Source organism: Bos javanicus, chromosome 11 (genome assembly GCF_032452875.1).
Source record: "Bos javanicus breed banteng chromosome 11, ARS-OSU_banteng_1.0, whole genome shotgun sequence".
Taxonomy (NCBI): domain Eukaryota; kingdom Metazoa; phylum Chordata; class Mammalia; order Artiodactyla; family Bovidae; genus Bos; species Bos javanicus.
This window is the reverse complement of record NC_083878.1, coordinates 72,414,335-72,442,270: the sequence shown is the minus strand read 5'-3', so window position 1 is coordinate 72,442,270 and position 27,936 is coordinate 72,414,335. Positions and strand designations below refer to the sequence as shown.

At 55.1% G+C, this 27,936-nt stretch overlaps 2 protein-coding genes across 7 annotated transcripts; both read left to right on the top strand.

Moving 5' to 3' along the window:
- Positions 1 to 5,703: 5,703 nt before the first annotated feature.
- On the top strand, positions 5,704 to 13,697 carry EMILIN1 (elastin microfibril interfacer 1). 2 transcript variants are annotated; one of them, XM_061433022.1, is made up of 9 exons: positions 5,704 to 5,894; positions 6,125 to 6,356; positions 7,295 to 7,420; positions 7,858 to 8,078; positions 9,414 to 11,333; positions 11,711 to 11,827; positions 12,205 to 12,222; positions 12,373 to 12,510; positions 12,937 to 13,697. In XM_061433022.1, exons 2-9 carry the CDS (start codon positions 6,187 to 6,189, stop codon positions 13,272 to 13,274), a joined length of 3,048 nt encoding a protein of 1,015 aa, XP_061289006.1. In that variant the 5' UTR covers positions 5,704 to 5,894; positions 6,125 to 6,186; the 3' UTR covers positions 13,275 to 13,697. The 2 variants fall into 2 exon arrangements, with proteins under 2 accessions (XP_061289006.1, XP_061289005.1); XM_061433021.1 differs by having other exon boundaries at positions 5,704 to 6,356.
- A 339-nt stretch (positions 13,698 to 14,036) lies between these two features.
- On the top strand, positions 14,037 to 27,211 carry KHK (ketohexokinase). 5 transcript variants are annotated; one of them, XM_061433040.1, is made up of 9 exons: positions 14,041 to 14,673; positions 18,023 to 18,139; positions 22,041 to 22,175; positions 22,377 to 22,511; positions 24,350 to 24,422; positions 25,256 to 25,402; positions 26,448 to 26,536; positions 26,680 to 26,837; positions 26,924 to 27,211. In XM_061433040.1, the coding sequence occupies exons 1-9, from the start codon at positions 14,582 to 14,584 to the stop codon at positions 27,007 to 27,009; spliced, it is 1,032 nt and encodes a 343-aa protein (XP_061289024.1). In that variant the 5' UTR covers positions 14,041 to 14,581; the 3' UTR covers positions 27,010 to 27,211. The 5 variants fall into 5 exon arrangements, with proteins under 5 accessions (XP_061289027.1, XP_061289024.1, XP_061289026.1 ...); XM_061433041.1 differs by lacking the exon at positions 14,041 to 14,673 and adding an exon at positions 14,694 to 15,723; XM_061433043.1 differs by lacking the exon at positions 22,377 to 22,511 and having other exon boundaries at positions 14,037 to 14,673.
- The last annotated feature ends 725 nt before the right edge of the window (positions 27,212 to 27,936 follow it).

Genomic DNA, 27,936 nt, shown 5'->3' with positions numbered 1-27,936 from the left:
GGAGAAGGAGGGTCTGGGTCTTAAGGGATTACACATGTTATGCTTTGCATCTCCTAGAAATTTAAAGCAGATCCAAGTGCAGCCAAACATTTAGATCTAGTGTTGAAACAGAACTAGATCCTAGAAAGTACACTTTCTAGAATATAAAGAACATGAGGGAAGACCTTGGAAGTGCTTCAGCTTCTCAAGGCTGTCCTAAAAACCAGCTGACCCGGGTGCAAAGTAAACTAGACTCTCAGAGCTGAAGGGGGCCTTCAAGGTCATTTTATGAGGCAGGAAACTGGAGCCCAGAAGGTAATTGATTTGACCAAATTTCTACAAATGGCTAAAGACAGTGTCCCCTGATTCCTGCTCCTGTTCCGTACTGCCTGTCAGATAGAGGACTCAATAGATTGGCCTAGGGTCAGGGACAAGCGGAATAGGATTTGTTTTTTAGAATCATCCAGAAATGTCCTTCACCTCCCAGAACTTCCTGTGCCTGGTTCAGCGAGTCTTAATCAGCCTTGAATGGGTCACTTGGCCTAGTGCCTGGAGGAACTTTTTAACCAAGTTAAAACTGGTCTCCAGGGACTTCCCTGGTGGTCCAGTGGTTAAGAATCTGCCTGCCAGTGCAGGGGACACGGGTTCAATCCCTGGTCTGGTAACATTTCACATGCTGCAGGGCAACTAAGCCTGTGTGCTGCAGTTACAGAGCCCATGTGCTGCAACTACTGAAGCCCGCACACCTAGAACCCGGGCTCCGCCACCTTCAGAAGCCACCACAACGAGAAACCCTCACACCACAACAAAGAGTAGCCCCTGCTCACTGCAACTAGAGAAAGCCCAAGTGCAGTAACAAAGATCCAGTGCAGCCAAAAATACATAAATAAAATCAGAATGGTCTCTAGGACTAAGCTGTGCATGCGTGCTAAGTCACTTTAGTTGTGTCCAACTCTTTGAGATGCTGTGGACAGTAGCCCACCAGGCTCCTCTGTCCATGGGATTCTCCAGGCCAGAGTACTGGAGTGGGTTGCCATGCCCTCCTCCAGGAGATCTTCCTGACCCAGGGATCAAACCCACATCTCTTATGTCTCCTACATTGACAGGCGGGTTCTCTACTGCTAGCACCACCTGGGAAGCCCAGGACTAAGCTGCTGCTGCTGCTGCTAAGTCGCTTCAGTCGTGTCCGACTCTGTGCAACCCCATAGACAGCAGCCCACCAGGCTCCCCCGTCCCTGGGATTCTCCAGGCAAGAACACTGGAGTGGGTTGCCATTTCCTTCTCTAATACATGAAAGTGAAAAGTGAAAGTGAAGTCCCTCAGTCATGTCCGACTCTTAGCGACCCCATGGACTGCAGCCGGCCAGGCTCCTCCGTCCATGGGATTTTCCATGCAAGAGGACTAAGCTAGGAACTAACAAATCAAAAAAATCTTGGGTGAAAAAGCATGAGGGAAGTGAGTCAGGTAAAGCCTTATCCTGGGGGGCATTAGGGGAGAGAGAGGATAGGGGGGACAAAGAGTGGGGAAATGTGGAGCTTAGTCTCTGTGATTAAGGTGACATTTTCAAGAAGTCATGGTCAGGATTAGGCTCAGGAGTGAAAAAGCAACAAGACCTGGAAAAGGGGACTGGGTTCTGAGTCCAGGGAGGTTGGCTCCTAAATATGACACCTATGGGAAGGATTGGAAGGAAAAGGTATATGTGTGTATTTGTGCCAGAGTGGACCTTTGCCTAAGAGTCCCCACAAGCTGGAATTCCCCTCTGAATTTGTATGACCCAAGACCCAGTTCATATTATTCCCCCTTTTTTCCTCCCACTATTCAGCCTTCGGACAGAGGGTGGTAGCCATAAAACGTTCCTTACTGCCCATGCCCCTGTTTGTCCTGGCCCCGATGTAGAAGCTCACCGCTGTCAGTGATGGTTGACTGAATGAGTTAGTCCCCTGCTGTAGCCAAGATTTCCTATTGGCACTAGACCTTTGGCAATTTCCTATCTTGGAGTGGTTATAAAATAGACCTTGTCCTACTGCCCCAGGGACGCTTAGCCTTTTTTGGTCTCAAGAATTCTCTTGCCAGTCTCTGGAAATTTATGGCTGCCTATCAATACCACCACTGCCGCCACTGCCTTCCCTGAAAACTTAGTCTCCAGTGCAGCCTGCTTGTCCAACACCTCAGGCCTCCCCAGTGAACCCAGGAATTGTCTCCCCCCCAACACCCGGCAGTGAACCCAGAGCCACTGATTTCTTTGAGATCTCATAAACATTCATGTCAGTCCCTAGATTTTGGCTCCTAATTACAGGACTAAACAAAATGCAACCTACGGCCATTATATCTCAAAGCCCACATTTTTAACTTGACACACTTAAGATACAACAGATTTTTTAACTTGAGGGGACAGGCAAAGGAATGGGTGACAACTGGGTGGTGACAAGATGGCTGGGATGACTTCAGGTTGCCAGAGGCTGCTGGAGGGGAAGCAAGTTGGCTTCCTACCGGGGCCAGAGGCCGGGCCTAGAACTTATGTGGAGACCAGGGACAGAGCCGCAGCCTTCCAGTGAAAGTGACTTTGAAATCAGGACCTTCCAAGATCATTTCCTTCAAGTCTCCCTAGGTTTGGGCCCCTCACCTCTAAGGAACATCCACAGATTTCCATTTCTAATGGTTCCAGTGTTTGCTTTCACCATCACGTCTTTATGGCAACATTTCTGCCAGTCATCAGGATCATATTCTGGGCCAAAGGACCCCAGGGGTGCATCATGAAGAGTCACATTGACACGGTGGCACCCATTCTCATGTATGTGCTAAGTCTCTTCAGTCCTGTCCAACTCTTTGCAACCTTTCGGACTGTAGTACACCAGGCTCCTCTGTCCATGAGATTCTCCAGGCAAGAATATTGGAGGGTTGCCATGCCCTCCTCTAGGGGATCTTCCCCACCCAGGGATTGAACCATGTCTCATGTCTCTTGCATTGGCAGATAGGTTCTCTACCACCAGCACCACCTGGGAAGCCCTACCCATCCTCATAGTTTCCAACTATTGCCCTACAAATGATTCTCAGAATGAAGACCCGCTTTGCTAACCATCTCCTTTGGATGTTTATTTCCATCAAGATGTGTTGTTGTTGTTCAGTTGCCCAGTCATGTCCAACTCTTTGCGACCCCATGGACTGCAGCATGCCAGGCCTCCCTGTCCCTCACCCCCAGAGTTTGCTCAAGTTCATGTTCATTGCATTGGTGATGCTGTCCAGCCATCTCATCCTCTGAAGCCTTCTTGTCCTCCTGCCCTCGATCTTTCCCAGCATCAGGGACTTTTCCAATGGGTTGTCTGTTCACATCAGATGACCAAAATACTGGAGCTTCAGCTTCAGCATCAGTCCTTCCATTGACTATTCAGGGTTGATCTCCCTTAAGGTCGACTGGTTTGATCTCCTTGCTCTCCAAGATACTTTCAGGAGTCTTCAGCACCACAGTTGCTGCTGCTGCTAAGTCACTTCAGTTGTGTCCAACTCTGTGTGACCCCATAGATGTCAACCCACCAGGCTCCCCCGTACCTGGGATTCTCCAGGCAAGAACAATGGAGTGGGTTGCCATTTCCTTCTCCAGCGCATGAAAGTGAAAAGTGAAAGTGAAGTCACTCAGTGTCCCCATGGACCTCAGCCTACCAGGCTCCTCTGTCCATGGATTTTCCAGGCTACAGTACTGGAGTGGGGTGCCAGCACCACAGTTCAAAGGCATCAGTTCTTTGGTGTTCTGCCTTCATTACAGTCCAGCTCTCACAACCATACGTGACCACTGGGAAGATCACAGCCTGGTCACTCTCCTCTTAAACTTGGAATGCCCAAACTAAGATCATCTTTCTTCCCTTCAAACCAGCTCCTCTTCTCAACTTTCCCATCCTGGCTCAAACCCTGGAATCTTCTTCCTTCATCTGGTCCCTCATTCCCCAGGCACTCACCAAGCAGCCACAACCTGCTCTCCCAGGTTGGCATCACTTTGCAATATAGAATTTGGAAGGGACCTGAGATGACAGACGGATAGCAGACCCACAGTGGAGTCAGGGGATTTGTTCAAAGTGATAACACTATTTGGAGGAGAAGCCGGAACCAGCATTCTTGTGCTCTAACACTCAGTCCATTGCTCTTGCCGAGAATATCTTCTGTGTGTGTGTTCACCCCCATACTAAAAACTTGTAACCCAAGCTCTTAACCAGTCTTCTGAGGCTCTCTCTGATTTTTTTCACAATTGACTTTCTGACACAGAGAAGAGCTAACACTTATGTAGCATTTACCACGTGTCAGGCACTATTCCAAATGCTTTACATGGATTAACTGAATCCTCACAAAACTAGGAAGGAGGAGAGTACTATTATTCCCATGTTACAGATGAGGAAACTGAGACAGACCGCTTTTGCCAACCTGAAATCTCTCCCCTCCCCTTTTCTCTGTGGTTCACTTTTCCCTCCAACATGGATCAGGTTCTCTTTCTTCAAACAGCTCTTCTCTGACTCCCCGAAGCAGTCAGCTGTCTTTCTCCTCCTCTTAACCGGAGCGCAGTACCCATCTGTCTGGCCCCCTGGCCTTCTGTCCGTCCAGCCTGTGTTCATTCTCTCTTGTGTCCTGTCCACCAACAGGACCAGCTCCTTACTGAGTCCTTCGTGGGCCTTTGCTCCCTGGGCACCTCGTCAGCGCCCACACCCCGCACTCTCCTGATTTCAGTTTAGTACTTCTGCCTCTGTCTCCCAAGTGGCCCACCGTGCAGGGAGACCTGGACAGAACACAGTGCAGAGGGCCAGATGGTGAGGGGGGCCAGCTGACAGATTCGGACATCTCACGAGGAGCCTACCGCACAGGCTGGTGGTTGAGTCAACTTCCTTGCCTGCCTCAGAGGCTATCAGACTTGGCTCCAGAGTAGGGAGTGACTTCCTTTAGGCTAAACAGATAGGGCCCAACTCATCTCCCTGCCTCCCCTCCCCCACTCATGGCTTTCACCAGGACAAGCCTGACACTCATGATCTCTTGGCCTTTGGAGAATGAAGTCTTTCTCCTCTTGCCCATGTCCTCTCCATGTTTGACAGAAGCTGCTCTCCATTGCCGGACTCCTTTCTTCCTCTGGCTTCTCTGAATTTCCTGCCGGCCTCAGTGGAGTCCTTCTCCTTTTGCTCCCTGGTCCAGTAGCTTTTGCTTCTCTCCTCCTCTTTCCTCCCAAGCCTGGGTACTATTTAGATTCTAATCTGAGCCATGCTCTTGATTTGCGGTGTTACCTTGGACAAGTTACTTTCCCACTCTGGGCCTCAATTGTCACATCTATAAAAGGAGGCAGCTGTACTAGATGGAGAGTGGCGGTTCTGCTGAGCCCCTGCAAGTTCATGCTCCCTTTTACGGCTCTCCTCTCCACCTCTCCTAGGGCTCCTCTCCTAGGGGGGGCCCTGCCCTGGCCCCAGGAGAGCTGTGGTTCCAGCTCCCGTTCCCTGTCTAAGCGACCAGCCCTGGGCCTCCTCCCCAGCTCTGGCCCCGGCTCTGCTCCATGTGGCCTGTCTGAGAGGCTGGCCCCAAGCCCGGCGGCAACTCCACATTTCTCTGTTTTTCCTTTTTTTTTTTCTCTCTCTTTCCCGGAGTTAACAAGAAGCAGATGTGGCGCACGATGGTTGGAGAGGTGGGGGGAGGAAGAGGGAGGCTGGACCGCCAGCCAGACAGGGGGGGAAGGGAGGGGAGTGAGGGAGAGAGAGGCAGGAGGCCAGGGCCCGCCCCACAGCCACTCTTGCGCCTCTGAGCAGCCACAGGGGCAAAGCCCTGTCACCCCCAGGATCTGGTCACTGGGGAAAACCGACAGCAGAGACCAGAGGAGGGCCAGATGGAGCGAGGGGGTGGAGGCCCAGGAGGCAGCATCTGAGAGAGCCAGGGACCAGGCGCAGGAGGCCAGGGTGTGTGTAGGGGGGGCACAGAGAACAAACTCCCCTCAGAAGTGGAGAAGAGGAGAGCGGAAGGAATCGAAGGAGGGACAGACAGGAGCCTGAGGAGGAAAGAGGAGGGGGAGAGGGGTCAGGCCAGGCAGCCAAGGAGGAGGCGTGTGGCTGGGGGCTGCCGGCAGGAAGCTGGGGACAGGACCTGCTGTCCCTCAGAGCAGCGGCATCCCCCCCACCCCTCGCTCCAGGCAGAGGCGCCAGTGGTCAGGCCAGGATGTGCCTCTGAGGGCCGCCGCGGAGCGCCCCCACCATGGCCCCCGGAACCCTCTGGAGCTGCTACCTCTGCTGCCTGCTAGCCACCGCCGTGGGGGCAGCAAGCTACCCTCCTCGCGGCTACAGCCTCTACACTGGGAGTGGCGGGGCCCTCAGCTCTGGGGGCACCCAGGCCCAGAGTGCCCCCCGACCTGCCAGCCGCCACAGGTAGGAGTCTGGGTCTCAGCCCAAGGCTGGAGGTAGGTGGGAGGGTGGGTGTCCTGGCCCCTGCCCTGGGTACATTCTTCTGGACTGTCCACACTAAGGCAAAGGAAGGGGGAAGAGGAAACCAAGCCACCAGGTGGCTCTTCGAATGCCCGCCTTCCTTCAGGGCCCCGTGGAGCCCAGGTACCCCCCCACCCCATCTAACCTCAGGGGGAATCACTTCCACGTTAGGTGCCCAGGGAAACTATCCTGAGAGCCACGGGCTAGGCCTTCCTGTCACTGCCAGCCCACACCAGCCTGGGAGTCTCGGCAGACCTCTCATCCCACGCTAGGGCCCCCTCAGCCCCATGCAGTAACCCACGCTTCCCACACCACTTCTCTGCTCCTTTCCTTTCTCCAGCGGACATGGACTGGAGGCTGGTGGGGGGAGGAGGGGGGCCAAGAGTGTAGAACTGAAAGCCCCAGGGTGGGCAGGGCTCATCAATGGCTTATTCTCTCCTTAACCCTGAGCTGGACCCCTGCCTGCTCTGACCACTCCCCTGAGGGGTGAGGAGAAGCCAGGGGATCACCAGGGAACCTGGCCAGCGAGCTCACGCAGGCCACGCCAAGCTGGGGGTTGAGACAGAAAGGGACATGAATGAATGCGTGAATTCAGACGCTCCCCAGGCGCCCCAGCCATGAAGATCAACATCCCCGTAGTTGTGGTTTTGACTTCTGGGCCTCCTGTTCCCATCTTGAAAAGTCTTTATTGCCTCCTACTACACGGGAAGGCGTGGGGGGTGGGGTGGGGTGAGGAGCTGTCCCTGCCAAAGCCCTAGCTCCCCCTGGTCCCCAGAGGCCTTTCATCTTGTGACCCTCCCTCAGCCCCTCTGGTAGCCCCTAGACCTCCCCACGGAATGTGTGTCTCTGGCTCTGAGACCCAGGTGGGGTTGTCCCTGCAGGAACTGGTGTGCCTATGTGGTGACCCGGACAGTGAGCTGTGTCCTTGAGGATGGAGTGGAGACCTTCATCAAGCCTGACTACCAGCCCTGTGGCTGGGGCCAGCCCCAGTGTTCCCGCAGCATCATGTGAGGATGGGTCCTTGGTGGGGCCTGGGCTAGGGCCACCAACCTGGGGGATTTGTACAAAGCAGGTAGCCAGGGGCAGGACCAGGGGCTCCGCTGAGAGCCATTTGAGATGCTGAGGCAACTCTTTGGCTGGTGGGATACTGAGGGCAAACTCATTTGGACCACCCTGCCAGCCTTGGGAATGCATCTTCTGGGCCTGGCCACATTCAAGGAGAGGAGTTCAAAGCTCCAGCACAGGACAAGGGGAGGAAGAATAGGGATTTGGCCTTTGGCCAACCGGCTGACAACTGTCAACTGAGCAAGGCCACATGCTGGCCAGTAAGGGGGACCTAGCCTGAGGGACAGACCTAGCCCACGAACAGCGGCCCATCTCTGAGGACAGGGGCCAGCATCACTGACTGCAGGAGGAGTAAGGGGCCTCCCTCTGCCTCTCCCAGGTACCGCAGCTTCCTCCGCCCTCGCTACCGCGTGGCCTACAAAACGGTGACAGATATGGAATGGAGGTGCTGCCAGGGGTACGGGGGCGATGACTGTGCAGAGGGCCCTGCCCCGGCGCTGGGCCCTGCACCCACCACCCCGCGGCCCCGGCCCCAGCCCGCCCGCCCCAACCTCTCCGGCTCCAGTGCAGGCAGCCACCTGAGTGGGCTGGGAGGGGAAGGTGAGTATGGGAGTCGCTGGGGAGAAGAATGGGGACAATGCTGGGGAAAAGCACGGGGCCAGGCTGTTACAGGGAGACCCCTGCTCCAGGTTAGGGCTGGGGGCTGGGGGTGGAGGAATGCGCAGAACAGAATATAGTTAATGAGATCCCTGAGGTTCCTTTCCATACTTGAGAGCAAGAGACAGAGAGAATGTCTGTGTGTGGGTTGTGTGTATGTGTGTGTGTGTGAGAAAGAGAGATTGAGTGAGACCCAGAGAAAAGGAAGGCAGAGAAAGAGAATGTGCTCGCACACGCCCACGTGTGGCCAAGATACTTCCTAGTTGGGAACAGCTGCGGGAGGAAGGGGGAATTCCTCAGACAAGCTTGGTCCAAGGGGATAGACACTTGGGACTACAAGTCCTAGCATGCACTGCAGCTGACTACAGGTCCCAGGCACCCCAATGGCCTCTAGAGACTGTAGGTCCCAGAATGCAGCAGTCCCCGTTGCCCAGCACTGCAGATGTGTTGTGTTGCCTGCCAGGGAGATAGCTGTGCTGTAATTATGGAAACAGGAACTGCTGGCTGACTCTTCCAACACCCAGCCAGATCCCCTGCAGCTTGCTTCAGAGTTGTGTTTGTCCCTGTGGTGGTGTGAAGAGGGGCCTCCCACATTCACATTTCACTCACCCTGCTGAAGTGATGCATTGTCAGTTCCTTTTTTTCAGCTGCAGAAACAGTTTACATAAAGTTAGAAGGCATTCCGGATGATAGAACCATATTAAATTTGTAATCCATGGCCCAGTTAATTAACCTCTCTGGTCCTCTATCTCCCAGTCTACCAAATGGGAAGAGCTAATGGGTTTCCCTGGTGGCTCAGATGGTAAAGAATCTGCCTGCAACAAGGGAGACCTGGGTTTGATTCCTGGTTTGGGAAGGAAGGAATGAGGAGGAGGAAATGGCAACCCACTCCAGTATTCTTGCCTGGAGAATCCCATGCACAGAGTAGCCTGGCGAGCTACAGTCCATGGGGTCACAAAGAGTTAGACATGACTGAGCGACTAAAACACACAGTCGTATTTGTGCAATGCAGTTGTTGTAAAGGGGAAGGAGCCATGGTGAATATTTGACTTAGAGGCATTCAGTGAATGGAGTTTCTTTGCATCTTTTCTTTTTTGGGGTTTTGTTTTGCTTTCTCTTTCCTTCCATCTTTTCTTGCCCAGGTCACCCAGCTAAGGAATGGCCAAATCAGCTGGGACTCTGCTCTTTCGCTGGAGCTGGGGAGAGAAGGTCCCTAGGAGGTAGGCACTGAACTCTGTGGTCCAGCCCCTCAGCCTTATCCCTCCCCTTCTCTGCCAGGTCCTGGGGAGTCCGAGAAAGTCCAGCAGCTGGAAGAGCAGGTGCAGAGCCTGACAAAGGAGCTTCAGGGCCTTCGGGGTGTCCTGCAGGGACTGAGCGGGCGCCTGACCGAAGACGTCCAGAGGGCTGTGGAGACGGCCTTTAACGGGAGGCAACAGCCGGCAGATGCAGCGGCCCGCCCGGGTGTGCACGAAACCCTCAATGAGATCCAGCAGCAGCTGCAACTCCTGGACAACCGTGTCTCCACCCATGACCAGGAGCTGGGCCATCTGAACAACCATCACAGCGGTGGCGGCAGCAGCAGGGCTCCGGATCCCACCCCGGCCCCTCCTGGCCGCAGTGAGGAGCTGCTGCGGGAGCTGGAGCAGCGGCTGCAGGAGTCGTGCTCCGTGTGCCTGGCGGGGCTGGATGGCTTTCGACGACAGCAGCAGCAAGACAGGGAGCGGCTGCGAGCGCTGGAGAAGCTGCTGGCCTCTGTGGAGGAGCGGCAGCGTCACCTCACGGGGCAAGCCCTGGGCCGCTGGGCCCCTCAGGAATGCTGCCCTCCAGAGCTGGGCCGGCGACTGGCCGAGCTGGAGCGGAGGCTGGATGTTGTGGCTGGCTCGGTGACAGTGCTGAGTGGGCGGCGAGGCACCCACCTGGGAGGAGCATCTGGGCAGGGTGGCCACCCACCAGGCTACACCAGCTTAGCATCCCGCCTGTCCCGCCTGGAGGACCGATTCAACTCTACCTTGGGCCCCTCGGAGGAACAGGAGGAGGGCTGGCCGGGGCGTCCTGGGGGGCTGGGCCACTGGCTGCCTGCTGCCCGAGGAAAACTAGAGAAGCTGGAGGGGCGGCTGACCAATGTGAGCGGGGAGCTAGCGGGGCGGCTGAATCAGCTGGAAGAGCAGGTGGCAGGGGCAGTGCAGGCATGTGGGCAGCTCTGCTCTGGGGCCCCTGGGGAGCAGGACTCCCAGGTCAGGGAGATCCTCAGTGCCTTGGAGCGCAGGGTGCTGGACAGTGAGGGGCAGCTGAGGCTGGTGGGTTCAGACCTGCACAAGCTGGGAGCAGCTGGGGAGGCCCAGCAGGCCGCGCTGGAGCAACTGCAAGGGGCGGTGGGCCTGCTCCATGGTCGCGTCGATGCATTGGGCGAAACAGCTGCAGAGTTCGCACTGCAGCTGAATCTCACAGCTGCACGGCTGGGCCAACTGGAGGGGCTGCTGCAGGCCCGTGGGGAGGAGGGTTGCGGTGCCTGCGGAGGTGTACAAGAGGAACTCGGCCGCCTGCGGGATGGTGTGGAGCGCTGCTCCTGCCCGCTGTTACCCCCCCGGGGCCCTGGGGCCGGCCCTGGGGTTGGGGGACCGAGCCGTGGGCCGCTGGATGGCTTCAGTGTGTTCGGGGGCAGCTCAGGCTCAGCCCTCCAAGCCCTGCAAGGAGAGCTCTCTGAGGTCATTCTCACCTTCAGCTCCCTCAATGACTCGCTGCATGAGCTGCAGACCACCGTGGAGGGCCAGGGTGCTGATCTGGCTGACCTGGGAGCCACCAAGGACCGCATCATCTCTGAGATCAATAGACTGCAACAGGAGGCCACAGAGCACGCCACAGAAAGTGAGGAGCGCTTCCGAGGCCTGGAGGAGGGACAGGCACAGGCCGGCCAGTGCCCCAGCCTAGAGGGCCGATTGGGCCGCCTGGAGGGAGTCTGTGAGCGGCTGGACACGGTGGCCGGGGGACTGCAGGGCCTGCGTGAAGGCCTTTCCAGACATGTGGCTGGGCTCTGGGCTGGACTACGGGAAACCAACAGCACCAGCCAGACACAGGCAGCCTTGCTGGAGAAGCTGCTGGAGGGGCAGGCCGGCTTGGGCAAGCGGCTGGGTGCCCTTAATAGCTCCCTGCTGCTGCTGGAGGACCAGCTTCACCAGTTCAGCCTGAAGGACCTCACCGGTGAGTGGGCAAGAGGAGGCACTGAGGGGAGCGGGGGGAGGACCTTTTTCAAGTCTTCTCTTTCTCCTCCCCTGACCCTAACAACAGCCTAGCCTTAACCTCGTTTACTTGCTCTTTGCCCTGCTCTGCATGAATTGCATACCCACCGCTGTCCCAGGGCTAGGCTTGTCCACAAGAGATGACCCAAGGTCCCAGCTCCCCACCCTCCTTGATGGCTCAGACAGGCCTGTGGGTGGAGGTGGGGTGCTGCTCTGCCGCCTACGTACCCAGTGTGGGCAGCAAGGGGGCCCATCACCCTGTCCCTGGATCCACCACCTTCCTTGTCTTTTGGAAACTCGTTTTTATGGCTCCCCTTCAACCCAGTTTTGTCACTGTAGGGCCTGCAGGTGAAGCTGGGCCACCAGGGCCTCCTGGGATGCAGGGACCCCCTGGCCCTGCTGGGCCTCCAGGACCTCCAGGCAAGGATGGACAAAAGGGGCCCATGGGGCCACCAGGTGAGCGGGCTGAGATTCTTGGTGCAGCCAGGGCTGCCACCCCCCTTGGCAGCCCTGGGCTTGACATTCTACTCTGAACTTGACAGAGAAGAGGGAAAAGGGTGAGGAACTGGGGCTCCTACGTGGCTCACATTAACTAGGAAAGTAACTAGGAGATAGGATAGTCAGCGTGCTGGCCAGTTGACTGTGGGTGGCCTCCCTGCTGTGTTGAAGGCTGTGGCTGAGCCTACAAGGTTGAAGAGAATAGATCCCATCTGTCTCCCCATTTCTGCTTTGGGGGACTGCATAGCACCTGGCACAGTGGGAAAGCAGGTGTTTGCTGAGTGACTCAGCGAGAGCTGCCCTAGTTCTCACTGCTCCCTTTTCTCTCCCCACAGGTCCCCAAGGTGAACAGGGTAAGTTCCCCTCATTCAGCGCTGGAGGGAGGGGACCCGAACCAGGATTTGGAGGATGGAGGGCCTCAGGCAGCCCTGGGTGGGGTGGAGACCGAGGAGTAGAAGGGGGCTGCACTGAGCATCCACTCTGACACCTTCCCCCCACCCCAGGACCCGAGGGGGCACCAGCAGCCTCTGTGCCCCGGGTAGCCTTTTCAGCTGCCCTGAGCTTGCCACGGTCTGAACCAGGCACGGTGCCCTTTGACAGAGTCCTGCTCAACGATGGGGGCTACTATGATCCAGAGACTGGTGAGCCTAGAAGCGGGGAGCTGGGCACTGGGGGGATCGGGGAGGCTGTGTGGTGACATGTCCACATTCTTGCCCTTTCAGACAAGCTGGATTCTTTCATTCTCTGGTTTGGGGAGACCCTGTTCTCTCCTTCATTTATCCCTTCACACCATAACTTGGATTGAGGGGTGGGTGGGGAGGGGAAGAGCCTATCCTTCCACAGCTCTTTCTGGGGACCTGCTATTGCCCAGGCACTCCTCAAGTGCTGGGGATGCGGAAATGAACAAAAACACCGACTTCCCTGCCGTCTGTGGAGCTCAGGTCCTGGTAGAAGAGAGGCAGAAAAGACCCAGAGGGTCCCTCCGTAGTACAGTTCTGGAAGGGCTCCCGGACGCCTTCCCAGCCCCTGCCACCTGTCCCCCTCCTCACTGTCACTCTTGTCCCCAGGCGTGTTCACGGCGCCACTGGCCGGGCGCTACTTGCTGAGCGCGGTGCTCACGGGGCACCGGCACGAGAAGGTGGAGGCCGTGCTGTCCCGCTCCAACCTGGGCGTGGCTCGCATAGACTCCGGTGGCTACGAGCCGGAGGGCCTGGAGAATAAGCCGGTGGCCGAGAGCCAGCCCAGCCCAGGCGCCCTAGGTGTGTTCAGCCTCATCCTGCCGCTGCAGGTCGGGGACACGGTCTGCATCGACCTGGTCATGGGGCAGCTGGCGCACTCGGAGGAACCGCTCACCATTTTCAGCGGAGCCCTGCTCTACGGAGACCTGGAGCTCGAACAGGCGTAGACGGCGGGGTGGGGAAGCTGGGGGGATCGGGTCCCACCCGCTCGAAGTGTCTACGCGACCAAACAGCCAGCCAGGGGGCGGGCTCCCCGGGGTCGCGCCTGGGACGCGGTGCCGACCCCCGGGGAGCCGCAGCAGAGGCGCCCCGAGCCGAGCGGCGTCCTCCCCATGGTTGGAGTGCACCGGGTCGGGGACTCTGGGGTCCCCTCGTCCAGACCGTTGGCCTGATCGCCGTCCCTGCAGGACCCAGACTGCGGAGGGGCCCATCCTGGCACCCTCTGCTCCCCCAACTGGCCTCCAGGCCGAGTCCCTCGGCTCCAGGGCTCTGTCGAGGGGGATCCGGCCCCCACCGCCATACTAAACTATTCAGGAATAAAGACACTTGGTTTTTCTAAAAAAAAAACAAAAAACTAAACAAGCCGTCTGCTCTACTATGTGTTCATGGGTCGACAGGAGTACACAGGGGACGGAGTGAGGGAGCCCCCGACCAGATTCGCGCCCTCAGCTCGGGCCGGAGTAGCTCTGCCCGCACCTGCTCTAGACGCGCGAGCGCGAAGCAACTCCTCCGCTTAGAGCCCCAGCCAGGCCCTCCGCCTGCTCACGCCCTTTCCACCCGAATCCGCCAGAGGGCGCCGGGACCCGCGACCTCGGCGCCGCTGGGCGGGGTCTCCCGTCACGTGACCGCCGCGGCCCACCTTGCGTGCCCCGGCTGCTCCGCGGCAGAGGCGAGGCCTCGGCCTGGGATTGGCCCGACCTCGGAGGCGGGGCGGGGCAGCCGGGACAGCGCGAGCCGCGGCTGGGGATGCTTGCGGGTCAGGCCGCAGCTGCGAGGCCCGACTCAACCCCGCGGGCTTGGAGTCCGGAGAGAGATTGGCTGGTGCGGGAGCGGGCGGCTCACGGGATGCTTTTCTGCTGTACTTTCTCTTGGCGTTCAGGAGGTTGCCTAGCTACGCTTTAGAGAGCTTTGCATCAGCTCCGAGTCCATCTGACAAGTGAGGAAACTGAGGGCAAGAAGTGGAAGACGTAGCCATCTCCTGGGCCACGCAGACTGCCAAGGAGAGGCCGGGTACCGAGACCTTGGGGTCTGCGCTCCCAGGTCCTCTGGAGTGGGTGGTCGTGGGGAGCAAGGGCCCGGCTCCGTCCCCTGCACCCCACGGCACCCCTCGCCGCCGCCGGAGGCTCCCTGGAGGAGGAGTTCCGAACGCGGAGGAGGAGCCAGACTCTGGGAGCCGGGACACCATTCACCCGGATAGGAGGCAGAACCAGGGAGGAACCCCGTCAGCCAGGCAGAAAGCTCCGGGAGCAGCTTCATGGAAGAGAAACAGATTCTGTGCGTGGGGCTAGTGGTGCTGGACATCATCAATGTGATGGACAAATACCCAGAGGAGGACACGGACAGCAGGTAGGGGCGCCCGGGCCCCTTGGTGACCCCAGGGGCCGCTGCAGCCCCGCGTTGTGCCATGCGGCCAAGACTGCAGGGATGCAAAGCCGGGGCCCCGCAGCGAGGTTGTGAAAGTCGCCTTGGGAGCCCGTGTCTCATGCCCTCTGCCCGGGACCTGGGGAAAGAATTGAGGCCTTTAGTATTAAGTTCCAGGCTTTGGATAGCATTGTGTTCTCCACTTCCCATTTCCAACCCTGGGACCTGTCAGACATCATTATCCCCATTTTACCAAGTAGACTAAGCAAGTAGAGACCCTGAGAGACACAGTGACTTAACTGAAGGGCACACAGCTAGGAAGGTGCAAAAGCAGTGCCTTCCTTTTTAACAAGACCTGTGCACGTGCCTATCACCAGCATTTACTTCTAATTTATTTACCACTTATAGATCTCATCTGTTTCTTTTAAAGTGTTTTTGAGGTAGCTTACAATAAGAAGTACGTGCAGTTAGACTGTTCAAAAACATTGAAAACCATGGTCTTTGAGCTTCATCGTATCTCAGGGCTTGCTGGCGCTGCAGGCAAATTTGGAGATGCAATGAGTTATGGTCCAGCTGGTTCATAAGCCATACAGACTTTTTCCTTGTGCTGAATTCCAAAAGGAGCTTACCAGAAGTCCTTTTTACAGTACTCAGTGAACAACATAATGGAAAACATCCTTCATGGTTGTCTGGTGGAAGTTGAAGAGTCATTTTTTGGTTCCTGTGTTTACTCTTGATAAGAACTGCACCATTACACGTCATCCTAAGACACTCCAGTGCAGTGGAATCTGTGACTTTCTCTTGGGGTAGTCTAGTGCTTAGAATACAGAGAAGAATTGCTTCTTGGCTCTCAGTTGTCAGAGCCAAGAACTGGATAAAAGGCGAGTTCAAGACTGAGCTTGGGAAGATGCTGCAGTGCCAGTAACCATGAGGCTCACTGAGGGAGAGCGCCGGGAGTTCTTCAGGCCTTGGATCCATACAGCACTATCACAGGCATTATTACATGCTTTCCTCACAGCAGCCCATGGGAAACATGTAAGGATCAGTCCTGTTCTGTCTTTATAGATGAGGAAGCTAAGGATTTGGAGAAATGAGACAGTTTTTGTAAGGGGCCACATAGCTAATGAGTGGCAGGACAGTAGTAAAACCCACGTGTCCTAATTCTAGGTCTCCAGCCCTCTACCCTCTCAGGTGCTCCCTGTTCCTTTGTTGCTGCCCATCTCATGGAGGTGACCCTTTGCTTTGGGCTGTTTGTTTGCCAGACGTTAGAGCCTCCAGCAAAGGGTGAAGGCACAGTGGGGGCTGGGCACAAGGGTGTGCTGCTATATGTACCTCACCCACCTGCCAAGGTCAAGTCGGCCCCAGGACTTGGTTCACAGTGAGGGATAGGCTTACTCTCAGGAGAACAGTGAATTCTAGGGCTACAGGTTCTCCATGAACTGTGGGGGACCTCAGGGGAACCTAGAGTGCCTGCTTCACTAGAGCTGAGTCCCAGTCCCTTCGAGCTTGCTTGTCAGGAGGCTGGGACCAGAACCTACTAGTCCCCCTGATGGGGGCCGGTTCCGAAGATGGGCACTAAGCAAGGTGCCTCTCTGAAGAGACCCTTCCCATGTCCTCCACGCCCCCTGCCCTTCAGGGGGTGCCTCCCCATCCCCCAGACCCATGGTTCTGCTCCTTTGTGGAGCAGTCTGCTTGTCTTCAGGGCCTCTCTCCCATGCGCCCATCCCACCCAGCCCAGCTCCTGGACTCTGTTGTGCCTCCCAGATGGGCAGACCTGAGTGGGAACCCAGGCCTTCCTAGCGTCTCAGCCCCTCCTGTCCCAGGCTCTCTCCCTGGGCAGTGGAGAACTCTCAGGAGGTGCTACCTGGAACTCGGCCAGGGCCCTGAGGAATGGCCTGGCCTCTCAGAGTCCAAGCATAAAGGCCCTTCCAGAAAGCATCTTCACGCTCAGCAGAGCGTTTCTGCACAGAAAGTTGGGCGTCCGTGTGACTTTGAAGGGTTTCCACAGAGTAAAGCTATAGCCCCTTTCTCTGAAACCTCCTCAGGCTGGGACCCAGTCAAAAATACAAAGCATTTGGAGTGGTTTGGGATCAGGAGACCTGCATTCTGGTATCAGCATTGTCCTTAACTGTTGGTGTGATTCTGAGCAAGTTCAGTCCCTCCAGGCTTCTCCTCTCTTCGCAGCATGAAAATTTCTCTAAAGCTCATAGCTTGAGAAATGTTGGATCCTTTACAGATTAGTATCCTTTTCTCATGGGATCATGGCCCCCTTTTCCAAAGGCTAAAGGGAACTTCAGTGTTAAGTTTTGTGTACAAATATACCTTAGTCTAAAAATTCTCCTTCATTTATTTCTCTTAATCAGTGGTTCTTTGGTGCTTGTCCCCCTTATGGTAAGCTACCGAGTTATTATTGTTATCCTTTTTGAAACTGGAAGAATAGAAACAACAGCCTGCACTGTTTACCTCACAGTATTATTGGAACACAAATGAAAAATTGTTCCAGTGATTTGACTGTATATGTGTGTTATCATTTTTGTTGATGATGACAGCCCATCAGGTGTATCCTGACTTCGTTTCCTTTTGCTAGATTTTCAGTAAAGATGGAGAAAAACAAAGGAAAATAAAAGGCAACTATGTGCTGGCATGGATGTGTTAACTAACCTTATTGTAGTAATCATTTCACAGTATATACATACATCAAATCATCCCTCTCTTCACCTTAAACGTACAGAATGTTATATATTAATAACATCACAATAAAGCTGAAAAAAAGAAAAACAAAGATGGAGAAACACTTGTCTTCACTCAACAGTCTGTTTAACTTTTGACAAGTAAAAGTTACCATGCAACGCCCCCACCCCACCTTCTTAAATGATCACAGTGTCCAGGTTTGCTTCTTGTCTTAATCATTTTAGTCTAAATTGTTACTGAAATGGCCTCTCCTAAGATAGGAGCAGCAGTAGATTTGCCACCTTTGGGAAGAGGCAGCTCTCAAGGAGGAGGCTTGATGGGAGGAGGGGGAAGGTGGGGAACTGGGTCACTGTTACAGAGGAGGAGGTAACCTAGAGTCAGTGGAACCCTCAAACTGTGGTGACACCAAGGGAGTGCTTTCCTGATGTCATAAGAATATTGGGAGACAGATATTAATCACTGTGAGCTTGAATTTAGCCTGGGCTGGGGAACAGATCTCGTCCTCACCTGAGCCTCTTCCCTTCGCTGAGCCTAAGGCTGGCCCGGATGCTTTCTGAGGGGGACCTCCTGGCTTTTTCATTCTGGGGGCCCTACCCAGGGCTCAGTCTGCTGGAGCTGCAGGGACCCTCCTTGTGTTTTGCAGGTGCTTGTCCCAGAGATGGCAACGCGGAGGCAATGCATCCAACTCCTGCACTGTCCTCTCCCTGCTTGGAGCCCCCTGCGCCTTCATGGGCTCGCTGGCCCGGGGCCACGTTGCTGAGTGAGTGGTGGGAGCAGGGAAGGGCGGCCCTCAGGGTGGGGGCAGAAGGAAGCCTTGGCTAGTTTTGGACAGCCTTGGACAGTCTCTGAGAAATGGTTTGTGACCTCTAGAAATGGGTGGTGGTGCGGGGGGCGGTGGGGAGTGGAGGACCAGCATCCCAGACTTTCCCTGGTGTGGCTTATCTGCTGCTCAGTCATTAATGTTGCTCTTGTCAAGGTTTCATTTTCACAGCCTGTTTCCTTGGCCACTCCCTGGAGCCTGCTTCAGCTTCCCACCTTCTCCTTCCTTGCTTCCAACAGACTCTCTGTGGTGGATATGACTTTGCCCTTCTCCTGCCTGTGCTTGTGGCAGAAGGCGGTTAGGGATGTGCTGTACCCACCCTCCCTCCAGGATGTCCTGCATCCGTGGTCCCAGGGTCCAGGCCCACGGTTTCTTTCTTAACTGAGGGGGCAGGGCCAGTGTTTGTGTCCCTGATGTTCACTGAAGCAGCGAGAGCTCCCTGCCCAAGGACACCCTGATGCCACGTGCTAAAAATGGGCCCAGACCCATGCTTCCATTGGCCAGAAGGCTGCCACCCATAGTGGCCCATGCACTTGCTCTGTGTTGGCTGCTGCAGGGACCCAAGAGCTCTTTGACCCCTGGCACTGCCAACTCAGCAAGCGCTTATCAGGAGGTGAGGCCCACACTTTGCCCACTGTGGGCACAGGGGCAGGCTGCCAGGTTGTTGGCCTGGAAAGCACAGCCCTTTGAACGCTGTTAGAGCCCAGCCCCAAGTTGCAGCCAGGTTCCCTTCCCTAGGAACCGGCATGGAGCAAATAATGGGGCTAGAGCCTGCCCTCTGGGGTGGGACAGAGGGACCCAGAGCCAACAGCTGCTCACTTGCCAACCCTCTTCAGCAGCTGCCTTTCCTCCCAGCTAGAGCGAGACCAGCCCTACTTTGAGTAGCAGTCATGCTGATAAGTGTGCCATTCCAAATTCTCCCCACATGCTCAGCAAACACTGTGTGAGTACCTCCCGTGTCCCTGGCACTGTGGGGACTAAAAGGTATGTGGCAAACCAAATCCTATATTCCATCCATGCAGTAGAAAAGTGTCAGTCACTCAGTCACGTTCAATTCTGCAATCCCACAGATGGTAGTCCCCCAGGCTCCTCTGTCCATGGGATTCTCCAGGCAAGAATACTGGAGTGAGTTGCCATGCCCTTCTCCAGGGGATCTTCCCCACCCAGGGATCAAACCTGGGTCTCCTGCATGGCAGGCAGATTCTTTACCATCTAAGCCACCTGGGAAAGCTACTGTTTAAAGGATCCTTAAGGTGTAAGACAAAGAATGATGCCCTGATATGGTACCTTTATACCAATCTGTATTTTCCAGCTTGGGTGTTGCTGAAAGTGGGGTCCAGTCATAGTGAGAAAGGCCAGGATGGTGGCTGCACCACTGGGTGTAGTTGCCAGCTCCTGGTGACAGGACTCTGCATTTCCAAAGAGCTGGGAGGGGCGGGGTGGTCTCCTTGTTTTGCTGGTGCAGTCTTCCTGAAGGACTGCCCCCACACCTCGTTCTGATCAGAGGGGATTCTGAGCAGGAGTTCTGGACCCATACTGAGGGACCTCAGGCACTGGGTGGGCTCACCATCGTGGAAGGTGAGGGCAGTGAGTGGGCCCCCGGCCCCCACCAAGGCAGCACCACCTCCTGGCTGGGCATCATGAAGGCAGGTGTGGAATGAGAGGAATCACATGAGGACAGGAAGGACTTCCAAGAGAGGAGTACCGGGGGATGGGCAGGCAGAGGGAACCGGGGGACAAAGTTCAGTTCAGTTGCTCAGTCGTGTCTGACTCTTTGTGACCCACGGACTGAAGCATGCCAGGCCTCCCTCTCCATCACCAACCCCCGGAGCCTACTCAAGCTCATGTCCATTGTGTTGGTGATGCCATCCAACCATCTCATCCTCTGTCCCCTTCTCCTCCCACCTTCAATCTTTCCCAGCATCAGGGTCTTTTCAAATGAGTTGGTTCTTCACATTATGTGGCCAAAGTATTGGAGTTTTAGCTTCAGCATCAGTCCTTCCAGTGAATATTCATGACTGATTTCCTTTAGGATGGACTGGTTGGATCTCCTTGAAGTCCAAGGGACTCGAAAGAGTCTTCTCCCACACCACAGTTCAGAAGCATCCATTCTTTGGCACTCAGCTTTCTTTATAGTCCAACTCTCACATCCATACATGACTACTGGAAAAATCATAGCTTTGACTAGACAGTCCTTTGTTGATAAAGTAATGTCTCTGCTTTTTAATATGCTGTCTAGGTTGGTCATAGGAGAAGGCAATGGCACCCCACTGAGTACTCTTGCCTGGAAAATCCCATGGATGGAGGAGCCTGGTGGGCTACAGTCCATGGGGTCGCTAAGAGTCGGACATGGCTGAGCGACTTCACTTTCACTTTTCACTTTCATGCATTGGAGAAGGAAATGGCAACCCACTCCAGTGTTCTTGCCTGGAGAATCCCAGGGACGGGGAGCCTGCTGGGCTGCCGTCTATGGAGTCACACAGAGTTGGACACAACTGAAGCGACTTAGCAGCAGTAGCAGCAGCAGGTTGGTCATAGTTTTTCTTCCAAGGAGCAAGTGTCTCTTCATTTCATGGCTGCAGTCACCATCTGCAGTGATTTTGGTGCCCCCCAAAATAAAGTCTCTCACTGTTTCCATTGTTTCTTGTCTATTTGCCATAAAGTGATGGGACTGGACGCTGTGATCTTTGTTTTCTGAATGTTGAGTTTTAAGCCAACTTTTTCACTCTCCTCCTCTTTCACTTTCATCAAGAGTTATTCACTTTCTGCCGTAAGTGTGGTGTCATCTGTGTATCTGAGGTTACTGATATTCCTTCTGGAAATCTTGATTCCAGCTTGTGTTTCTTCCAGTCCAGCGTTTCTCATGATGTACTCTGCATAGAAGTTAAATAAGCAGGGTGACAATATACAGCCTTGACATACTCCTTTTCTTGTTTGGAACCAGTCTGTTGTTCCATGTCCAGTTCTAACTGTTGCTTCCTGACCTGCATACAGATTTCTCAAGAGGCAGGTCAGGTGGTCTGGTATTCCCATCTCTTTCAGAATTTTCCACAGTTTATTTTGATCCACACAGTCAAAGGCTTTGGCATAGTCAATAAAGCAGAAATAGATGTTTTTCTGGAACTCTCTTGCTTTTTCCATGATCCAGCGGATGTTGGCAATTTGACCTCTGGTTCCTCTGCCTTTTCTAAATTCAGCTTAAACATCTGGAATTTCACGGTTCACATACTGTTGAAGCCTGGCTTGGAGAATTTTGAGCATTACTTTGCTACCGTGTGAGATGAGTGCAATCATGTGGTAGTTTGAGCATTCTTTGGCATTGCCTTTCTTTGGGATTGGAATGAAAACTGACCTTTTCCAGTCCTGTGGCCACTGCTGAGTTTTCCAGATTTCCTGGCCTATTGAGTGCAGCACTTTCACAGCATCATCTTTTAGGATTTGAAATAGCTTAATTGGAATTCTGGGGGACAAAGTATCACCTTGTAATTATTAATACTGCCTTGTCTTGCACGGTGCAGGCCACAGTGCCCTCACCTGCTTGGTTCAAACAGGGTACATATCCTCAGTCCCAAAATCCACCCCATCTAGCGAAATCTTTCCTGCTTGAATCAGACTGAAGGCCAGGGTCAGTCAGGATCTAAAAGAATGTCCGTGAGGGTTTTCCTCCCTGAGCTCTAGCCATGCTCTCCCACCTCTCCTACCCCCCTAAGCCTGTGACGAACCCCAGTCCCTTCCTAGCCTCTCCACTTGCACCCCAGGGCCCCTGGTGGCCCCACCACCTACCCTCTAATCCCCAACCCCCCGCCGAACTGCGCCTCCCCGGGTTACTCCGCCCTGGCAGTTTTGTCCTGGACGACCTTCGCCGCTATTCTGTGGACCTCCGCTACATGGTCTTTCAGACCACGGGCTCCGTCCCCATCTCCACAGTCATCATCAGCGAGGCCAGCGGTAGCCGCACCATCCTACATGCCTACAGGTTTGTACACCTGTCTGCACCCTGCCAGCTGCTGCCGCCACCATCACTCAGCCCCCAGAGCAGGACCCTCCTCTCCAAGGCCTGTGTGCTCCCTAGTGGAAGCGCCGCTCCCCACTGGAAGGTCTGGAAGGCCCGGGCCACTTGGAGTCTCTAATCTGTGTCTCCTTGCCCTTCCCTTGGCTCGGGCTCCCCCCCACCAAGCTTCCTGGTGGCTGACTTCAGGCAGCGGGGCGTGGACGTGTCTCAGGTGGCCTGGCAGAGCAGAGGGGAGACCCCGTGCTCTTGTTGCATCATCAACAACTCCAATGGCTCCCGTACCATTGTACTCTACGACACGTAAGGCCCCCTGGCCTGGCCCGCCATAGCCCACCAATCAGCCTCCTCACCTGCCACGCAGGCATCCCAGTTGCCTGCCCTTCGTGGCCTCCCTCTTTGTACCAAAAATTGTCCCTATGCCATACTGTTCAGTGATTTTTGAATTGTTTTCAATTAGGGGACAAGTGAGGTGGGAAGGGGTGAGCTTTGCTCTGCCTGGTGACTTAGCTTTGGTCAACACCAAGGAGAGGCAGGCAGACCTATACAAAACGTAATTTATGATGTGATTCCTCCATAATTAGCCAATCAGAAGCCTGGGTGTGGGGGTGGGTAAGTCGTTCTGAGGGCAGGGGGATGGGAGATGTGATTCAAACCATCTTGATCCCTGAAGGGGGCACACTGGAGTTTCCAGGGTTGCCAGCCTGCAGCATGGCACCAGGAGCTGGGGTTTGGGTATTCAAAAAAGATGAGCCACTCCCAAGGGTCCAGCATAATAAGGCTAGACCAAACGCCACATACCATCCACAGCCATTGCTGAAAGAGGGAAGAGGGACATTGGGTCAGCAGATAAGGGCCATCTGATGATTTGCTTACCTGGTGGCGCGGGGCGGGGGTGGGGGGAGGTCATTTTAGGGTCACAGGCTGCCAGGGAGAGACTTATCTCTCCCAGATTCCCTCCTGAAGAATCTCAGAGGTTTAGTTTCCTGAGAACCTAGTGTGTGTGTGTGCCAGGTACTCTGTTAGGGCTGAGATGGCCCAAGCCCAACTGCCCTGGGGTTCCGGCTGACCCTATTGCCCAGCATAACCACTGGGCCTGGGGGAGGGGCAGTCATTCTAGGACAAGATTTGTAACCAGTGGCCCTGGGCTCTTTGTGTCCCAACGAATGAGTGGGTAGGCATACATCCTAGAGGCAATCTTCATATTGGGCAATGCTTAGTCATCTGCCCATTGAGCAACACTCTGTAGCAACTTTGATCAGGGACACAATATGGCTGTTCACAGGAAGGGATGGAGAGAAGCTCCAAGGAGAACTGTCTATTGCCTACTGGCCTCGGTCCAGGCATAACCACACATGTTATCTCTAGCTGCAGCAGGCCTGTTAGGCTAGGGGTCAGCCCCGTTTACCAATGGGGAAGCACCTCAGAAGGGACACAGTTAGGCAGCTAGTTAAATCGAGGGAGGATTCAGTGCAGAACAGGGAGGGGAGGCCACTGGCTGTGTGTAGGTCTCTGGCTAAGGAAGATCAAGGCAGACCCTTCCCAGGTTTCCACACCTAAGTCAGCCAAAAATCAATTTATCCTCAATCACCAACCTTGATCTCAGGATCATAACATGGAGCTGCCAAACTCAGGACAGTAGTGCTGACACTGCTGGGGCAGCCAGAAGTGAGTAGAACCAGACCCGAGCTCTGGGAAGAATGGCGGTGGCCTTTGTAGTTTCCCGGGACACTGCATGCTGGGAGCTGTGTGGGCTGCTGGCAAGAGGAATTCTGGGAATTGTAGTCCCTGGTGCTCTTAGAGCATTTTGGGAGATGTGGTCTCCAAACCATGTGGGATTGGCTGCTTACTTAACACATGCAGTGGATGAATTTGCCTTTAGATAATATCACAGCCTCAAACACAGGAAGGGGCACCCTAGGAAACTGCCTCCAATTCCCTGTCTGGATGAAGCTCAGTGGAGTAAGGAGTGGTCTCAAGTTTAGCCTGGAACAGGGTAGGGCTGAGCCTCGGAAGCATGTGCTGTAGATCCAGCTTCCTGCCATGCTGCAGGCAGTGCCAGGCATAGGGGCCCTAGCAACAAGTTAGAGATCCTGGCTCTGGCTGACTTCACCTTGTGCCTTCTCTGTTCTGTGACTCAGGAACCTGCCAGATGTGTCCGCTAAAGACTTTGAGAAGGTTGAGCTGACCCGGTTCAAGTGGATCCACATTGAGGCAAGCCCTGCCCTACCTGGGTTTTGAGGGCCTCGACCTTCCAGCCCCTCCGCATGTTCTGCCTCCTTAGTTTTCGAACCATGGAGTTCCTTAGAGATAAATGAGCCCAGCACCGCCCAACCCATCCCCTCTCTGTCCTCATTTATGTTTTCAGGTGGGCAACTGAGGCCCAGAAAGATTCAGTGATGTACTCAAGATCACACAGCAGGATATAGGCACCAGAAGCAGGAGGCTGGCTCTAGGCAAAGTCCGGTGCTTTCTGTGTTACAGGCTGCCCCACCTCCTCTCCCACAGCAGGAGCCAGGCTGTGGGAGACCTGATCTGTTAACTCTGGGGAAGGCAGGAATGAGAGGCCCCAACCCAGCTCCCAAATAAAGGAAACTAGAGTCTTCATTCCAAGAGAACTTTTAGAATCTAGATGGAAGGAGATCTTGAGAAGTCCTGAGTTCTAGTCCTAGCTTTGTCATTTAATTTATTGTAGTCCTTAGGAAAGTCTCTCTTTTTGGTCACACTGTGTAGCATATGGGACCTTAGTTCCCTGACTAGGGATTGAACCCATGCCCCTTGCATTGGGGGTGCTAAGTCTTAACCACTAGACTGCCAGGGAAGTCCCAGGAAAGTCTCTTTTATTCTTTAGTCTTCTCATCTGTGAAATGGGAGGGCTGGTTGATAAGGTCTCCAAGGTCCATAACAGCATTGGAATTCTGAGACTTAGGATGAGTTCCCGCTCAGCAGCCCTGGCTCCTCTCCCCCCACCACCCATAGTTCCAGCGGGAAGGGACGAATGAGCCCGGCTGGTCCTGAGCTTCCTGCCCTGCCCTGCTCTGCTCCAGGGCCGGAACGCATCAGAGCAGGTGAAGATGCTACAGCGGATAGAACAGCACAATGCCAGGCAGCCTCCAGAAAGCAAGATCCAGGTGTCTGTGGAGGTGGAGAAGCCACGTGAGGAGCTGTACCAGCTGTTTGGTTATGGAGATGTGGTAAGTGTCCCCTGCAGCACCCACCCCCCACCCCACACACTCCCCCCAGCTCCCAGCCACATCCAGCTTAATTTGGTTCTTAAATGGAGTCTGAGTATTCCCTTGTCCTGCCTTTCACACATGGTGATGTTGGCAGGTGGGGGCAAAGCAAAGAGACAGAGGTCTGTGCTTTGGGCTCTTGCACAGACCTCCAGAGTAGCCAAGAAGTAGAATTTCTCCACCCCAGGGGGCTCATGGGTATGTCCAGAGGGATTGGACAAGGCCAGGACAGCCAGCCACAGGGCCAGCCTCTCCTCAATGGGCCTCCTGTCTTTTCCTCTTGTCAAATGACAGGATGGCACCATTCTCCAAGGTGCCCTCCAACTATGGGGTGGGAGCCACTAGGGGGTGAGGGAGGGTGGGAAGGGGACTTGCCCATATAAGCTTGGAACATAAATGGAATCTGGGTGATAATCCTAGCACCATTGTGAAGCAGGTTGGGCTCTTGGCTGCACATTAAAAAAATGTGGATGCCTGAACCCCACCTTCATTTTTTTTTTTTTCAATTTGGTTGATAGAGGTGGAGCCTGAAGTATTTTTTAATAAAACTCCTTGGTGATTCTAATGCGTAGCTGGTGTTAAGAAAGCTCTAGAACCCCCCAGCCCTTTGTTTTAAAGATGAAGAAATCAGACTTAGAGGGCATAGTTGTATGAGGAAAGCCAAACAAAACCAAAACCCTCCTGAGAGCCGTGATTTAACCCGCTTATGGTAGACTGCACCCCAAGATGGCGCTCAAGACCCACCCTGGGTTTTCAATTGTGAGGAGATTCGTTGATCTTAGAACAAATAGGCTGGGACTTTTGTGTCACAGCTTACATGGCTGCTTTCCAGCATGTCTTGAGCGAGTGAGAAAACCTTTCGTGAGGTACGGCGGGGTACTACCTGAGGGCTTAGGCGGCCATGTTGGAGGAACAGCGTTATAATATCAATGCCAGGCGGCTGGTGGTATGGGACAGCTGGGGCTAGAGCTCAGATAACCATCAGCCTCTCTTCCACTGCCCACAGGTGTTTGTCAGCAAAGATGTGGCCAAGCACTTCGGGTTCCGGTCAGCAAAGGAGGCCCTGAGGGGCCTGTATAGCCGCGTGAGGAAGGGGTGAGCGAGCTCGCAGAAGCCAGGCTGTGCCCCGGTGCGGGTGTGAGCAGTGAGGGAGCCTGGCATCCAGGGTCTGCCCTGGGAGGGGGACAAGGCTGGGGCCAGGGCTGGGCTAACAGCTCGCTGAGAGGAGGGTGTCGCAGGGCCACGCTGGTCTGTGCCTGGGCGGAGGAGGGTGCCGACGCGCTGGGGCCTGACGGACGGCTGCTCCACTCCGATGCTTTCCCACCGCCCCGCGTGGTGGACACTCTGGGGGCCGGAGACACCTTCAACGCGGCGGTCATCTTCAGCCTGTCCCAGGGTGAGTACCCCAGCAGGAGGCACAGGGCTGGGGCCTGCCCCTGCCCCGAAGACCCGGCTGACCTGGCCACTTGTCCCTCTCTCCAGGGAAGAGCATGCAGGAGGCACTGAGGTTCGGCTGCCAGGTGGCCGGCAAGAAGTGCGGTCTGCAGGGTTTTGATGGCATTGTATGAGTGCCCTGTGGCAGCGGGCACCAGCTCACACCCCGCCCCAGGCTGGCATCACTGGCTCCTGTTGCCTTCTCCTCTGCGGCCAGCCTGGCATCGGGCTACCCTTCTCCCTGGGCTGATCCGGGTTGCGGGAGGGCTCCACCTGTGACCTGGCATCTCACTTGGCAGAGTCGCAGAGCAAATAAATCTTCCCAGAGCCAGCTTCTTCCTGGCAGTCTGTGGGTTTTCAATGACTGAGCTGCTCTGGCTGGGGATTCCAGAGGTTTTGATCCAACAATCCTTTGCCCTCTTTTTCTCTATTTCCCCAAATTCACCTCTTGTCCAAGCCCAGAGGAGGGCCTGCGGAGACCAGAGCAGCAGGAAGCGACCCAGGCTTGCCATGAGCTGTGCCCTTGCTGGAGGCCCAGGTCTTCCTGGTGCAGAGCAGCCACCAGTGTGGGTGTCAGTGCCCAGGAGGCAGGGATAGAGGGCCTGACTTGGAGCCTTCCTAGTGGGAGGGGAGACTTAACCCCTTCCACCCCAGGGAGCCTTCCCAATAACCACAAGCTATGAGACAAGCTCCTCTGGGTGCTGGTGCTGTCACAAGACTCCAGTGGCCACAAGCATGTCCACGTGGCTGAGGCAACCTGACAGGCCAGCAGGCAGGGAGCCTACTCTGTGGTCTGGTGGAGCCTCTGCAATCCAAAAATATCTCCCCAGTAACTTCCCCCAAGCCCCACCCTGGAAGTTGCCTTGGAGTCAAGAAGGTGCCTCGGCCACAAATGTGACCCAGGATACAGTGGTGCCTTCCCTGGGAGAGACCCAGACTGAAGGCATGTGGGAATCAGCAAATGTCCATGTGGGAGTTGGGGCAGCAGGGTGAGGCCATAGAATGTGATCAAAGATATGGGTTTTAGGGTCAGACAGATCTGAATTCAAATCGGCCACTAA